At 35.7% G+C, this 15,331-nt stretch overlaps 1 protein-coding gene across 1 annotated transcript; it reads right to left on the bottom strand.

Moving 5' to 3' along the window:
• Nucleotides 1–216: 216 nt before the first annotated feature.
• Nucleotides 217–1,195, bottom strand: LOC141685996 (E3 ubiquitin-protein ligase RGLG1-like). The gene is made up of 6 exons (XM_074491064.1): nucleotides 1,189–1,195; nucleotides 1,044–1,106; nucleotides 789–902; nucleotides 608–705; nucleotides 405–484; nucleotides 217–322 (listed from the first exon to the last, which is right to left on the bottom strand). The coding sequence occupies exons 1-6, from the start codon at nucleotides 1,193–1,195 to the stop codon at nucleotides 217–219; spliced, it is 468 nt and encodes a 155-aa protein (XP_074347165.1).
• Nucleotides 1,196–15,331: the final 14,136 nt, after the last annotated feature.

Raw genomic sequence — 15,331 nt, forward strand, 5'->3', positions numbered from 1 at the left:
AGAACTTGGAGGCTCCCTACTAGGGACGGATGGAGTTTGTTTATATGAAGAAGATCCACTCGGACATAAAACAGTTGACTGTGAAGGCTTTGATTCCCCTCGAGATGCCATGCCGTAGTGAGGTGGGAGTAGAGGAATCCTATCTATTGCCTTGCCTCTCTGTGCACTGATGGATAAATGCAAATATAATAAGTAATGAAACCAAAAAAAGATAATCTAAAAGTTGTCAAAGGCTCGAGCAGGTATATTGTCATCAAATTCTCGCATCATGTCCCAGGATCCATCCCCAACACCAAGTAATATGATCGATAAGGGGTATTCACTGTAAAAGTAAATGTAAGAACATTTGTAGGTGTTTTGGTATCAAAATCATCATCAAGAAAAAGTTAGACTGCCAAAATCACCTGGCTTTCACAATTGCCTCTACAGTTTTTCTATCCTGATGGCTTAGCTGACCACGTTCAGTATCGACACTTCTTGTCACCTATCATCAAAGGTACATTGTTATATATACATTAAATCCATATGTCATATATGTGTTCAGAAAGCAATCATAGCCATGTTTGTTTCAATAAATTACAATTCTCGGACTATAATTTTATAATACCTGCCCTTCGGCTATTATCAACGAAACATGATACTGGTCACGACTTTGTTCAACAATAGTAATTTCCATTTCAATAACGGGAGCAAAAGAAGTTGGACCTGTTCACATAAACCGACACCATGTTATAAGATACTTGCCCCAACCAAAAAGAAAATGGATATTAATTTAGTCAAGTTCAAACCTGCAAGTCTGAGTTGTGGGACTAGCTCTCTATATCGTGTCAACACTTCCTCGAATCCATCACAATATTTCTCATCTGGATAGAAACTGAACACTTCTTGGTCATGCATTGAAGCTGTAAATGAAAAAATCAGTTAAAGTCCTTGGTTCAGTCAACTTATTTCAACCAACCATTGGTTGAATGCTGCATTGACGACAAACATCATCATAAGTCGTACTTTTAGCACTAACATCGAAAGAAGAAATAAAAAAATACCATCTCCGAATCCAAAACAAGGAATTAAATTATCTTCACCAAAAGCTGATAATAAAATACAGACTTATATAATAAGGTGTACAGAAAAAAAAGTATGCTCGAGAATGAAAGACAAAGTTACAAGACTTGCATAATAATCAGATACCGGACATATTTTGTTGTCATAAGTACAAACCACATTCAGTAATTCGAAAGAAATCTAAACTTTACATGTTCTAAGCTGTTGAAGACTAATTTACAGATAAAATTTTCTAACTGTAGAAGACTAATTTTATCTTGGTCTTGCCACTTTGCTAACTGTAGAAGACTAATTTACAGATCCAGATGACACGACAAACCCAAGTACATGTTTCACGGGCGGATGTGTACTCTATTTGAGATAATATATTTCCAGCATGTCCAGTCCACTGCATATAGCAAATTCCTAGAAGGCACTACTACTCTTCTGTAATACGAAGAACAGCACAAGCTATTGCTTTATGAATACTTCCACTGCTTTTACTTGGCCTAATGATGCAACATCAGGCGAGTCAGCATGGCCTATATAGGAATGTCAGGTACTTGCTGAGAGCCTAAATAGATACAACTAATTTGTATATCAATATCAAATAACATTTTGTTTAACACCAAGACACCTATAAACTATACACAACAATATGTAAATATCAAAACATCACTACTTAATTGTGTTAAAGAGTAGAATATGGTGTTTAGTATCAATTGCACTCCAAAATCTACCGAACTATTCAATCCTGACGGTGTAACTTATCACAACCTTGTCAAAGAACTAAAACATCAACATTCAATGCCATTAGTAATGTGTTTGTTTGATGTAAACATGCCTCAAAATTGATGCGTCCAGTAATTCCTATTTTGCGATTTTGTGTTTATTTCTTTCCATTCTGTATACATGGACATATCCCATTGAACCAGTTTGATACCTTGGTATAGTTTCATAACATGGAACATTAGCAGCATTAGGATATTATTATCACAATTCATAAGTTCTAGTTTGAATTTTCAGCTTGTTGACTAAAACTAAATAAAATATCAACAATTGAATGAGCATGTCAAAGTGCAATGAGTCAACTAGAACTAAGATAACATCAAATAGGAGTATCAATCACTGGGCATACAAGTAACAAAATAACAAATGTATCCAAACAAACAGTAACAATCTTTTTTTAGGATCCACAAGTAAAGTGATATTAATTATTTATTTAACCAATCAATTTCACATAGAATATATAATTTATTATTCATCATCACCAGTTTAATAACAAGCACAATTAAATAAAATATGCTCACATCATATATAGAGCAAATCCTTAAATCCGTACAATTAAATTACCAAAACTAACAACAAAACACATTATATAAAATGCAAAGAACTTTAAAAATTGTTTTCCACTACACCATAACATCAAAGCACAAAATCCCACGAGGAATCAAGAAACCCCATCTCAAACACACTTACATACACACATTCCAAGAAACACACACTAAACACCTTCCCTTTTCCAAAACCACGTACCTTATTATACTACTGAGTTGAGTTTGCAGAGAGAGGCCGGGAGAGACTGAGAGAGATTGGGAGAGATGAGAGAGAAACTACAGAAGCTGAATAGTAACGCAAGAGAAACTACGTACCTTATTATGCTGTCTACCTCCAGATACTAGCTCCAACCTCCAAATACTAGCTCAATTTCAAGTTTAATTTGCTCTAATTTGAAGCTCCAAATCTTGAACTAGAATTGGGGCTAAAATTAGGGTTTCGGAGAAAAGAGAGGAGAGACGGTTAAAAGAGACTAAGGTAAGAAGAGAGAAGAAAGTTAAGAAGACTAAGAGAGAAGGATGGACAAGACGAGAGAGACGAGAGAGGCGAGGGTCGGGGAGAGATGAGAGGGTCGCGGGAGGTTTTTTGGAAAAAGGGGGAAAATATGTTAAGTGATTTTTTTGTTAAAATTAAAGGGGGAAGTGTACTGAAAAGGGGGGGGAAGTTAAGTAATTTTTATTTTTTTTTAAAAGGCCATAGACAATCGGTTAACAAAATGAACCGATGTCAAAGTTAAAAACATATTTGTGGCCTTTTTAATTTCTAAAGATAGACAACAGCTACTAAGTGAAACCGATGTCAATATGTGTATTCAACATCGCTTTTTACAAAACCGATGTTAAACTGCATTTTAACATTTGGTACATTACATGCCGATGTCTAAGGACCGATGTCGTGTCTACTATTTCTAGTAGTGTATGAGGGGATTATCTCATCCATCTTTTTCCTCAACATTCCCATGATTTTTTATTGATGACTAGTTAATGTGACAGTGAGGGCCTTCCCAAAATTATGAAAGGCCTTGATTTGAGCTTTAGTTATTTCATTTACTGCATCATAAACTTCCTGTGGAGACAAGTATCTGGCATTGCATCCTAAAATGGTGAGATACTCTTCTCTAAATTATGCCAAGAGTGTTTCCATTTCTATCTTGAACTCCTTATCTACCCAGGCATAATAGTTTGCATCTCTGCCAGCTTTATGTACTATTTTGGCATGTTGGTCCTCCACATCTGTTTGATAAGACAACATTTTTTTTATAGTCCTGATTGGACATATCTGATGTGAGGAGTTGTTGAGAGATCTGTGCAAGTCCTGCTAGTTGGTCAACCCTGAAATCTTCAAGAGTAGGTTGAGTTGCAGCTTCTTGTAGCCAGTTAGAGACTAGATGAGTTTGCTGAGAGGTTGAAGGTTTATTTGTTTGAATTTGAGAGGAGCCAGGAACACTTGTGACATGAGTCACAGTTGAACTCATAGTTTGCACTGTGGTTATTACATGGTGTTGTTCCTCACTAGTTGTGGGAACCTCCATTTGAATTTGAGGGGATATGACTGTGCTACTGTCATTTGCAACATCCTCAAACCCTTGTGTCTTGCACCACACTGTCACTTAGATGTGCTAAACTTGCCTCTCCCATAACAGGGTCATTGGCAATTGTACTCCCAGCTTCAATTGTCAGAGAAATTTCAGCCAGGGTTTTGAGGGGAGTTGTTCCTGTGACAGGAACCTCCAACTGAATTGGAGAGGATTTATATAGCTCCCCCTCAGGAGTACTACCCTCAAACCTTATAGTCAGTGAAGACTGATTTGTACATGAAGGTGCATTTTCAACTACCATGGGGTCTTCAGTGAAAACTGATGAATCCCCCATGTTTGTGATGGTGTCATCAAGGTCTACCCCAGCTAGTAGCCTCTCACTATCTAAATGTGGTGTCTGGGTGGTGAGCAAGGTTTCTTCAACCATGTCACTTGAGTGAGTTTGCACTTGAGGAAGAGATTCAAGTAGAGTTTGTGAAGAAGAAATTCGAGAGATTGAGAGTTGTTACTTAGTAGTTAGTGTTGGAAGCTCCCCCTGAATAGATGAGGGAGCTTCAATTGATAGTGTTGGAAGCTCCCCCTGAATAGATGAGGGAGCTTCAATTGATGTGCTCTCATGGTGTGTGTCATCCTTGTTTCTTTTTACATACACTTGAATTTTGTCAAGTGTAGGTGCAGACTCTTTACAAGATGCATTTGTGAGAATGCTCTTTTTAATACAGACACCTTGTTAAGAGGATGCCCCTAGATTCTGCTCAAGTCCCTTGTTTATAACGACATCCTTTTGAGAGGATGCAGAAGTGTCTAGAGTGGTCAACTCAGTTTGCTTAGCCTTCATTGGCTTTCGGACCAAGGGTGACTTAGTTGGTCTTTGTTCCTCACCACTCTCACTTAGTATAGTAAGGGTTACCTCCTTTTTCTTTTTTTACTCACTTCACCCTTTTGAGAGGATGAAGTGGTTGGTTTCCTAACAACTGTTGGTTTTGAAGAATTAGGCTCAACTTGGGAAGGTTCCTGTGGGTGTGCATGTGCTTGTACTTCCACGGGCTCAGGAACCATAGTTGCACTAGGTTGAACTACATTAGGCCTCATGTCAGGTATAGGGTAAGGATAGGTCTTAAATCTTTCAATTATGAAAGCTGTTAACCTAAGACCCACCTGTACCTTATTTTATATAGTAAGTGATCCAAATAAGATTTTGGACACTTGCTTACTATTTCCTATAAATGACTTATCTACACCTTCAAGCATATGTATGTCATTTACTTTATAATTTAAAGCAGACATAATGAATCTAGGAAGGAATATTTCTTTACCTCTTGAACTTAATGGCATGATGAGACTGGTGCTCAATTCCTCCAAAATGTAGTGTCCTACATTGATCTGCTTGTTGTGAGCCATTGAGTAGACCAGCTTCTGAACAATACTAGAAATGTTGTAAATTCCTGATTTTCTGCATGTAAAAGCCCCCACCACAGAATCAAACAGAAAGGACTACTCTTTCCTTAGATTTTTCCTATTCATGCTGGCCAAGTTGATTTTCTCAGAGTAGTTGACAAAATCCAAGAAATCATATAGCTCCTCCTAAGTTGGAATCTCCACTATCTTGTCAGTTGGAACGTTCAAGGCCAGGTTCATATCAGCTTCAGTTATCTCAACCTGTTGTCCTTTGATTTGACAGTTAACCACTAGTGTTGAAGATTGGTCATCATGCACAACTGTCCTAGCTAGAGCTGTGTTCCAAAAATCCCCCAATACATCCAGATAGAGGACTGGGTTAGCTGTAAGAGCTCCAACAAAGTTTCAAACAAGAACTTGACAAAGCTTTTGAAAGCTTCAGGAGCCTGGTTGGCATCTAGGAATGCAAGGAAGTTGGTCTCCTTTGGGATGAAGGGTACAATAATGTTAGCTGCCATTGTTGTGAATGTGTAGATTAATGGGTAAAAGAAATTATAAACAAAGGATTTGAAATGAGAGAGAAATCGGGTTGGAATTGAAAAAGCTAGGTCAGTTAGAGTTCTCGAAGGCGTAAGTATATGTATGTCGAGATGTCTGAGTATTTATAGTAAAAGAGAATGACTTATCAAGGACTCAAAAATAGACATTTGGAGAATATTATCGAGAAGTTATTTTGAAAAAGAATTACATATTGAGAAGTCATTTTAATTTACTCTTTTAGAGAACTAAAATTAACTTATCGGGATGTCAAATAAATACTCAGTTTGTCCTAAAATGGACTGAATTATTTCTAATTTCTATTTGAATAAATCCAAATAAATATAGAATAAATTTATCATGAGCAATTTATCAAAATAATTTATTGAATTTAAATTATTTCAGTTCTGAGTTATTTATAAGTCTAAGTGTACTTGTAGAGAACTCTGTGAAGTAACACTTATAGAGAACTCTACAATGACTTATTGATAAGTCATAATAAAGCTTATCGAGAAGTCCCTTGAGAAGTCAGAAAATTGACTTTTCGAGAACTTACTCGAGAAGTCTTAAAATGACTTGTAGATAAGTCAATTAGACTTATCGAGAACTCATTTCTCTATATGCTCTTGATCATTTCGATTATGCCTTATGATTATTTTTACATATTGAAGATGTAAATTAATATTTTGACAGTTTTCTTAGAATTGAAAAATTCCAAGCTAAATTTTTATTTATTTATTTGAAAAATAAATATGCAGAAAATTCTGAAATATTTATAATTCATATTTCAGTTAATTTCCAATTAAATCAAATTAATTTTGATTTACTAGAAATTAATCTGCTGTAACACGTTAGCTGAGTTCTTGCATTAGGATGAAGAATTTAACATTCCAATTTCACCTATAAGTCTAGTGAAAGTTGCTTTATCCAAAGGTTTAGTTAAGATGTCAGCTAATTGTTTTTCAGTTGGAATAAAAATAAGCTCAATGATACCATTTGCAGCATGTTCTCTAATAAAATGGTAACTTACATCAATGTGCTTTGTTTTAGAGTGATTAACTGGATTATCCACAATAGATATAGCACTAGTATTGTCACGCATTATTGGAATTTTGTGTAATACTAGGCTATAGTCCATTAGCTGATTTGTAATCCAAAGCACTTGAGCACAGCAACTTCCAGTAGCTATGTATTCAGCCTCAGTTGTGGAAGTTGACACAGATTGTTGTTTCTTGCTATACCAGGATACAAGTCTTTGTCCAAGAAACTAACAACTTCCACTAGTACTCTTCCTGTCAACCCTACATCCAGAAAAATCTGCATCTGTGTAACCAACAGCTTCAAAACCAGTTCCCTTAGGATACCATAATCCCAAGTTTGGAGTCCCTTTCAAGTATCTGAAAATCCTCTTCACAGCCATCTGTTAGGACGAAAACACACGCTAATAATACACGCAAGTATACGCGTTCGCAAGTAACATAGAATTCTTTCTAGTTCGTTCCCACAGAGACTCTTTTGGTTAACTTTAAGACTTATGCACTTATGCAACAATGATATGGTTATGATTCAATGCTAAAATGAATAAGAAATTGAGATTATTTATAACTAAGATATTAACTAACATGCAAATAACTAAGAGAATAAAGGTTGATTTACTATATGAGACAAACATGGGATTCTAACTTCATTAAATATTTCATTCAAAGCCATTGTTCTTAACCTTAGCATGCGATGGTGATGACAACTAATCAGATAACACGAAACTGATAAACGCCAACTTTCATTGCATGAATACCATATTACCAGACATCCATAAAGAGATAGAAGCTGAATAGACACCAAGTATATTGAGACCCTATATATCTATAGAATTTGTCAACACAAAGGTTTAACGTGCAAGTTATCTATCATGATTACATAGGGCAAGTAGGATGGTTAAAATTACCTACGAATCATACTTAACAAATCTATGAACCTATGCTAGCACGGCAAGTTCTAAACCTCTAAATTCATTATCGCTTCATTAGAGATTAACACGTTATCTTATATGTTCACGATACACATAAGATGAATAAGCACAACCAATACTAGGATATCATACAATCACCACACACTAAGATATCGAAAAAAGATTAACCATTGAAATCCATAAATAAATCCGTTAGAACCCCACGATAACGATTAGTTCATAACCGAACTCATCATAACCGTGGGTTCCGATGAAAGTATGGCATAGTAAACTAGGTCTTTATAAAACAAATAATAAACAAAATACGTAATCCAGAGTATTAGGTTCAACAAACAAGAAACGAGCATCCAAGATTACAACTTAAAACAAAGAATCACAAGAATAAACTAGATCTTTTTCGCCTTCATTAAATTGTGCTATAGGTCTTCTCATCGTCTTCTCCTTAAGCTCTGTTATGAAAAACGTCTTCAAGTTGTCTTTATATAGCAGCACCGATCAGCATTGAAGTCCAGAAATCAATCTTCTATTCAAAACAGGATTCTTCAGTTTTCGACCCGGTGCGGGCGCGCGCTATTACAGCGCGGGCACGCTATCACAGCGCGGGCACGCTATCACAGCGCGGGCGCGCTGACATTCTGGAAAAACTGATTATTTCTTCTTCTTCTTCTTTTGCTGGCTTTTGATGGTATTTGACGAGCAACCTTCCCTAGCATCTTCCTAACACCAATGTAGCACCAAAGCAATGCTAAATCTCCTTGATCCCTTATTTATGCCTGAAATGCAAAACACTACAAAAACACATCAAAAATACAAAATACTTGAGTACAAAACACCAATTCGAAGCTTTATGAAGAGTTATAGGTGGATATAAAATCCATTTAACATACCCCCAAACTTGAATCGATGTTTGTCCTCAAGCATAAACAGACTCGAAGAACAAAAAAATGCATGAATGCAACCTACATGAATGCAATGATCCCAATAGAATAACTTAATCAATCAACAAGCAACATCTCAACAAATGCAGTTATTTGCACAAGTTCAATCAAATCCCATAAATCAACTCACAAGCTAGAAATGTGCGTGTGTGCAATTGCTTAACAGATATACTATTGCAACTAGATCATTAACCATAACTCACCACTCATCAAGGCAATCACAAGGTTATAAATAGAATAAACTCTAAACTCAAAATAACTTATAACACTTCAATTTTTATTTATCGGAGTTATACACGGATCCATGCTTTTATTGCTAACACATAACAAACACAAATATGCTTATTTGATCGTGCAATGAGTGAGGTCCACAAAAGATTTATGCAATAATACCCATGTAGCGAGCGTTAGGTTAGGGGATCCCATACTATAAAAGCCTTAGGTCACTAGGCACAAAGTCCCCTAAGAACTTAATAACTTGAATATTAAAGAGCCCACTCATGATCGATTATACATAATATATCATTTTTTCTTTTTTTCTTTTTCTGAGTGAGTGCGTTTTGCTCCATCTCGCTCAACCCTAGACTACTCATATAAAATGAGTCGGCTACTAGCCATTTGACACCTAGCCAGAACTAGCATTGACATCCTATATTTTTCTCCAATTTTTAAAAATCTATGTCATTTTACCATTAAGAGAGTATCATACATTTCAATCATAAACATGTGATTAAACCTTGACAAACAAGCAAACCATGATCATGATCTAGCACGCGAGCAACCTATAAGACTTAGTGAAAAAACTTGCTTCTAGTCCACAAATCAACTCGATAGAACTTAACATTCCTAAATACGACATCACCACACTCGCATCAATATCACAAATCAATCGGCAAATTAAATTAAGGGATCATGTAATAATGCAAATGTATGAAACTATATGCAACATACTAACAATAAAATAAAAAAATTACATGACAAATATGCAACTATATGAACTAAACTATCATGAATATGCAAACTATATGGACTCAAACAAACATATTCCTTAAACTATCACCCCCAAACTTAAAATTTTCACTATCCTCAGTGAAGGTAATAGCAAGGAATCAGGCATGCCTACTCGGAATCAAGATCGTCATCACCCTCTGTGGGAGGAGTGTCAGGAGGTGGGTACATAGAATCCTCACCAAAGACTGGCCACTGGATGTCAACTCCCGTGGCTCTAAAAGTTGTCCCTGACGCCTGGGTGAGATCATGTACAAACCTACTATGGATGTCATGCATCGCATCCATCCTCCTCACCAAGCGCCTATATTGCGATGAACCCAAACCAGCACTATCCTCTACTTCCTGCTGCTGCTGCTAAGAAAAACTGGGCTCACAAGTTGATTCCTCCATGCTTTCTTGTGTGCCTTGTTAAGTCCCGTATGAGGGCTATATTAAGCTAGAAGCGGGGTTGAATAGCTTAATTATCAATTTAAAATTTATTATGGAGTTTTAAAATAATTTTATCCCTTTTTAAAACTTTACCGAGTGGTTATGCAGTTTCTATGTGCGGAAAATAAAGTGTAAGGAAAGAAATACCAAACGGCGATTTTATTCTGGTTCGCGATGGCGCAACCTCTAATAGATCCGCTCACCCCTACTCCAGTCCCCGAGCTCCCCTCCCGGACTCGGGATTTTCCCTTAATATAAACTCGCTCTTTTAGTAGGCGGAGAAGCCTTTATACCCTTACAAATATTTATCTTGGTGCGTAACACAAGGGTCACCACCTCAAAATAAATGCAATTCCTACACAACTTATCTTAGACAATAACTCCCCGCTATCTCTTCAAAGTTGATGTAGATCCCTTGTGTGGACTTGGCTTCCTTAGCTTTCACCGATCTCGGATCTTAGTATTCGGTCTTAGGTCTTTCCTCTTCTTCACGGTGCAAATACGACTAACTCCCCGCTAGTGTATATGAGACTTAGGTCTTAGAATGAAGATCACCTCACGTCACCTCACCTCACTGCGAAACTAATAAGACAATCCAGAAAACACAAAGTATAGAGAAAATATGTGTTGAACTAGTATGTTACGGTACTAGCCCAAAAGATAGTATAATATTCAAATAAGAATATTAATACTCTATATGTATACTTGACTTGAGATATAAAATGTGATATCAAGTATACTTTTAATTACTCCGTCTCTATGGATTATATGTTAATCGGAGTAATATAAGAAGTCCTTTATATGTATAATCAATATGGATTATGACTTCTTTGATCTTCAAGCTTAATACGTATACTTAACTCGGAATATGTATTTATATGTCAAGTATACTTATGATTACTTCGTCTTTGTAAAATATATGTTTATCGGAGTAATAAGAAGTCTTGTATATATATATATAAGCACTATGGCTTATGACTTCTTTTGTATTCTTCTACTTTCGATTATGTATTTATGGATCAAAGAATATTTTGGCTACAATCTCGAAATTGTACCTATCCTTTTAAGCTCTTAGGCTTATGGATTTAGTATACTTATGATTTGACGATTATGTGGTAAAAGTATACTTTTAACTTCAAGTAACTTTATAGGATCTATGATTCTTAGCCAAGGTCCAAATAATAGAAGTGCAAGTAATTGGCTTTGAATTTGTGCTTTTGAAGTTTAGGTGAATGATTATGAAGTTTACTATTGATCGACTTATAATCCCCAGGAACACTGAAGATTCTAGAAGGGGTTATAAGTGATACCTTTCGTAATGATACTATATAAACGAACTATGCGTTGACCAAGATCGAGATAAATGAAATGCAAAGTAATTGGTCAACTCGTGTGATTAAATCCACATTTGAAGCTTAGACGGATGATTACAAAGTTTATATATATCGAATAAAAACCCCACGGAACACTAAGGTGCTAGAAGGGGATTATACGATATCTTTCATAATTGGACTACGAACTATGCGTTGGCCAAGATCCAAATAATAGAAGTGCGAGTAATTGGCCAACTCGTGTGATTTAATCCGTCCCTTATATTTGACAAAATTACGAAGATCACTATTGATCAATTTATAATCTCTCGGAACGCTAGAGATGTTAGCGAGATTATAAAACGATACCTTTCGTAATTATACTATATTCACGAAATATGTTGGTCAAGGTCGAGATAAATAAAATGCAAGTAATTGGCCAACTCGCGATGTCAAATATGAAATCTCACTCGTGAGGAGTTATTTAGAGATTTATGAAATATCACTCGTGAGGAGTTATTTAGAGATTTAAGTACTTGTATATTATAGATCTTATTCATTTAGAGTTTCGGTTTGAAGATCAAGTACTTATTCGAATTCCGAGTTCGAATTTTCGTTCTCTTTTCTTAGAGAACCTTATTTATAGGAGATCTTGTATTAGAGCTTGAGATGAAGTAGAGAAATTAAGTACAAAGCTCAAAATAAAGAAAACCAAAGAAGAAGCTAAAAACTCACCACTTTTGGAAAACGGTCGGAAAAGTTCGCCGGAAAAAATTGCCGGAAGTTTGACCGGATTTTAGCACTATGGACGAACTTGGGCAGCCCTTCGGGAGGCCGGAAAGTGGTGGTGGATAAGTTCACTTGGTGGGAACAAGCTTGGTTGGGTGAAGCTAAGCTTGGATATCAAAAACCTTAAGTATATGTGTATATATTTAAGAGAGAGAAGGTTTTTGAGAAGAAGTGTGTGTATAGAATTTAAAAGAGATGAAAAGAGGCACTTTTTGAAAAATTCCCAGAAAGTATTTGGCTCTTTTTGTTAGTTAAAATGGGTTGTGGTGGGGGTTTATTTATAGAAAAAGTTGGGTGGAATGAATGGTTGAGATTTGAGAAGGAATGGATGGTGGATGAAGTGTATCACATGGATTGATGACATGGCAAGTAGGTTGTGTTTCGTTGAAAGTGGGAAGGAAGCACAAGCTAGTATTCATTCAAATCACAGCTGATATATATATTAATACATATTTTCCATTTCTTTTAATCATTCTTTAATTACTTTAATTAAGGATTAAGCACCATTAATTATGACCACCCCAAAAACTCTTTAATATATATCATAAAAATATGATAATTACCTAAATATTATAAAATGATTTCCTGAAAAGTTTGTTCAATAATGGTCAATGGTAGCTAGGTCAAACGTGGTCAACTATGGGACCAACTGCCTCGAAATCCGTGCCCGGAAAAAATTCTCGAAATGTTACAAAATTTTTACCATACATATAAAATACCATTTAAGTGATCCATACCAAATTTGAAGTCATTCTAGTAAAATTTAAAATTTAAAATTTTCAACTGTGTGCTTCCCCTCGGTGTATACATGAGTTTTAAAATATTTTTGCACATACAGTTTATGGGACTCAACTTGATTCCTCTCTTAGGATAAATCCTGCAAAAACTTGTTAGATATTTGAAAAATATTGAAGCATAGCGATTATCTAGCAAAATTAGGCATTTGAAAAATTTAGGGGTCTAAATTCGTTTAAGTACTCTTTTCCCTTTTTATTTCCTTTTAGTTTACAATAAAATACTTTAAATTCGCTGTTATTCCCAGGGAACTAACAATGAGATTTATAGAATGGGGGTTGAATGTAAATCTCAAAACTTTTTCAAGTTTTAAGCAGTTTCAAAAGCTAAGTGTTATGATGAATAGATTTGTGTGAATTGCTTTGAGCAGGTGCAGACAGATGTATATTCAAGACACAAGTGTAAAGAACACAAAGGCTTTAAAAACTTTTTTGGTGGATTTGTTGTTCCACCAGAGATGTGTATTTCAGAAAATCTGTGATACAAAGAATAGATCACAGTTATTTCCTAGTACAAACTAAATGATTTTCTCTCTATGTTTTTCTAAACAGCTCTGGAAAATTCACATCAAATTACTAGCTGCTACTTGGTTTATATATCACCAAGTTTACAAGTGAAGACAAAGATAAAATATAATTATAAAATAGTTTTTCACATGTTTCTTCTTCATTTCTCTATCTAATGCAATCTAAGATAATCTGTGAATCTTTGAATACTTCCTTGTTGGCACCAGAATGGAAATGCTGCTTTTTCTTGATTCCTCCAAGAGGCTACCACATTCCAATTATCTCTGTCAACCCATGTGCCTCTGTCAGCTTATAAATTGTCACTATCAACTGCTATTGAACTGAGCATCCGTTGAAGCTTTCATCCGTTGATGGCTTTATCCGTTGATGCTTTAGCAGTTGAAGCTTTATCCGTTGATGCACTCATCCGTTGATGGACTCATCCGTTGATGGATGTTATCCGTTGAAGCTTTAGAGACAGCCGTTGAAGCTTTGTTTCTCATCCGTTGAAGGCCTTTAATCTATCAGTTGATACTACTTCATTTATAAAAAATTACAAGGCATGAAATATTTACAATTAGCCCTCATATTTGCATATCCACTAGTAGTCAACATGACTTATAATTTCCCACAACTTCTAAGAATTATAACTTAAATGTAGAGACTGAAATGTGCTACAATACTAAACTTATTTCTAAGTAAAGCTACTCCATCAACGGATAGCCAAGATGGTCTTATCCGTTGAGGCTACAAACACTAAATTTCTACTTAAGTGTTTTGTTTAACTTATCATCAAATTAATACACATATTCCTAACAATCTCCCCCTATTTATGTCTACTAGAATTGTAGGCATAAATTCAGGGTTAACTTGATGATAAAAAACACTTAACAAATATATGAGCTGAAATCAAGTAGAAATTCAAAAGTGCTGCAAAAGTGTATGTACTGAGATAGAATTGAAGATTTAAAGTGTTTCCAAGGGTGCTCCTTTAGTCTGAGTAAATCATTTTCTTTTCCTCTGTTCCCTTGTTCTCTTCCCTAGCCTCCTGTCATTTTCCTCTACTTGAAGTTGGAGTTGTCTGTAGAATTCAGCTTCATCTTCTTCACTGATATCCAACTTAGACTGCATATCCTTGAGAGTTTCATTACTGGCAATTTTAAGCTGGTCTTCAAGTCTAAAAAATCTTATGACTCCTTTGTGGTCTCTAAACTCCATCAACCAATGAGGTGATTTATGAATTGTGATTCCATGCTTAGGGATGAGTAATGTTCTAGGCAAGGAATTTGACTCCCACCAATTCTTTCTTATGCTGGTAATCTTGTTGAGAATCTCAGTTTTGGCAGTCCTGGTAAAGCCAATATCCCTTTTGATAGTTGAGTAGACTCTAACCAAGGTAGAATAGCCCTCATTTAGAATTCTTTGAAGAGGCCAAGTCCTCTCCACATTTCCTTTATATTTGAACACTAGCCTTTCTGGTAGCTGTCTATAGGCACTTATTCCCCTTACTTCCTCCAGCTCATCCAGGAAGAGTTCAATATTTGTATGTTCTTTTATGTCACAAATGTGAACATAATCATCCTTTGAGGCTTGTGGCTTAGGCTTAGGTTTATATTTCTGAGTGAATTTACTTGAGGTTAGGGGAGGTGTTGATTTAGATTTTCTTTTCAGTTTCTTTGGTGGTGGAGAGATAGTTAGGAAGGTAGGCAATTTGATGGTGTCCCAATCAATAT

The sequence above is a fragment of the Apium graveolens genome, chromosome 9, assembly GCF_009905375.1.
Source record: "Apium graveolens cultivar Ventura chromosome 9, ASM990537v1, whole genome shotgun sequence".
Taxonomy (NCBI): domain Eukaryota; kingdom Viridiplantae; phylum Streptophyta; class Magnoliopsida; order Apiales; family Apiaceae; genus Apium; species Apium graveolens.

Coding starts and splice junctions, on each gene's coding strand:
- LOC141685996 (XM_074491064.1), bottom strand. Junction 485..607: donor TGATAATAGCCGAAGGGCAG/GTATTATAAAAT, acceptor CTTTGATGATAG/GTGACAAGAAGTGTCGATAC. Junction 323..404: donor GAGGCAATTGTGAAAGCCAG/GTGATTTTGGCA, acceptor TTACTTTTACAG/TGAATACCCCTTATCGATCA.